At 52.5% G+C, this 1,927-nt stretch overlaps 1 protein-coding gene across 1 annotated transcript; it reads left to right on the top strand.

Annotated features, from left to right (window-relative positions):
• The first annotated feature begins 369 nt into the window (after positions 1-369).
• LOC145954806 (uncharacterized) lies at positions 370-921 on the top strand. Its single transcript, XM_083069495.1, has one exon. The coding sequence runs from the start codon at positions 370-372 to the stop codon at positions 919-921; it is 552 nt and encodes a 183-aa protein (XP_082925621.1).
• The last annotated feature ends 1,006 nt before the right edge of the window (positions 922-1,927 follow it).

Below are 1,927 nucleotides of genomic sequence, written 5' to 3' on the forward strand. Positions count from 1 at the left end.
CTGCGAAAACCTGAACTCGCCGGACGCATGATCGCCTGGTCGGTGGAACTATCCGAGTTTGGGATCCAGTACGAAGGTCGCGGACCCCTGAAGGCCCAATGCCTAGCCTACTTCGTAGCCGAGCTCACACCAGCTACGGCCGAGGAGCCCCAGGTGTGGACTTTGCATGTTGACGGGTCCTCTAACTCCAAAGGTGGCGGGGCAGGCATCATTCTAGAGGGACCAAACCAAGTCGCCTTAGAGCAATCCCTTAAGTTTGGCTTCAAGGTGACCAATAACCAGGCAGAGTACGAAGCACTTCTCGCAGGACTGAGGCTAGCCCGCGACCTCGAAGCTCGAAGAGTGAGTTGCAACAGCGACTCGAAACTCATGGTGGAGCAGCTCAGTGGGACATACAAGGCAAAGGACACTCTACTGCAGCGATACTTTCACACTGCGTCCCACCAGATCTCATCCTTTGACGAATTCATCATAAAACATGTACCACGAGAGCAAAACACCCGAGCTGACCTCCTATCGAAGCTCGCCAGCACCGAACCATCATCTAGGAAACCTTGCACTCACCCAGCTTGGACGACAAAGTCGTCAACGTCAGTTGACAATGAAGGCCTGGGTTGGATGACAGACATCTGGGGCTACTTGAAAGAAGGAGTCCTGCCCGAAAATAAAGACGAAGCTCGGAAGATGTGGATGAGGTTGGCCAAGTTCGTCATCATCGGGGATGAGTTATTCAAGCGTGGCATTTCCTCCCCACTGCTCAAATGCCTGACTGCGTCTCAAGCAGCCTATGTCAACAAGGAAATCCACCAGGGGATATGCGGCATGCACTCCGGGGCACGTTCGATGGCAACTAGAGTACTCCGAGCTGGGTACTACTGGCCCACTCTAAAGTCGGATTGCCAAAACCACATCCAAAAATGAAAAGAATGCCAGCAATTCGGCAACGCACACCAACAACCGCCCAAAACTCTCCACCGCATGATGTCGGCGTGGCCTTTCTCCGAGTGGGGAATGGACATCCTTGGGCCATTCCCCCCTGCGAAAGGCCAACTAAAATTCCTCTTGGTAGCGGTCGACTACTTCACCAAATGGATCGAAGCATGCCCACTCGCCAAAATTACCACCGACAACGTGCGGAAGTTCACCTGGAAGAATATCATCTGCAGGTTCGGAATCCCTCACGCCCTCGTTACTGACAATGGTCGACAGTTCATCGCACAGGAATTCGAGGACTTCCTCCGCGAGCTCGAAATCAAACACCTTTCGACCTCGGTGGAACATCCCCAAACCAATGGCCAAGCCGAAGCTGCCAACAAGGTCATCCTCCGGGAACTCAAAAAGTGACTAGGAAACGCCAAAGGGCAGTGGCCCGATGAACTCCCCAACATCCTCTGGGCGTATCATTGCACCCCCTAGTCGACCACGCAAGAGACACCTTACAAGCTGACCTACGAAGCCGACGCGATGATCCTGGTAGAAATCAGCGAAGCATCCCACAGACGCCAAGTCTTCAGCGGTGAACAGAATGCCCAAGAACTGGCAGCCGAACTCGACCTAGTGGACGAACTTCGAGACGAAGCTCGAATCCACGAGGAAGCCTGCAAGCTCCGAGCATCCTGCAGATACAATACCCGAGTAAAACCTCGCTCTTTCCGAGAAGGTGACTTGGTTTGGCGATTATTAGGCGAAGCAAGAAAGGACACGTCAGATGGGAAACTCGCACCCACTTGGGGTGGCCCCTTCCGAGTTACAAAAGACTTGGAAAATGGAGCATACAGACTAGAAGAACTCAGCGGGAAACCTATACCGCGAACTTGGAATGCTACGCATCTCAAGTTCTATTTCAGTTAAACTTTGTATGAATAAGCTGTGCACTCTTTTCCCCACCTCAGTCTCTTGTCCCAAAAAACAAAAAGATGGGTTTTGG

The sequence above is a fragment of the Cajanus cajan genome, chromosome 2 (genome assembly GCF_000230855.2).
Source record: "Cajanus cajan strain Asha chromosome 2, NIPB_CcT2T_4, whole genome shotgun sequence".
In the NCBI taxonomy this organism is placed as follows: domain Eukaryota; kingdom Viridiplantae; phylum Streptophyta; class Magnoliopsida; order Fabales; family Fabaceae; genus Cajanus; species Cajanus cajan.

Coding starts and splice junctions, on each gene's coding strand:
- LOC145954806 (XM_083069495.1), top strand. CDS start 370: ATGGTGGAGCAGCTCAGTGGGACATACAAGGCAAAGGACACTCTACTG.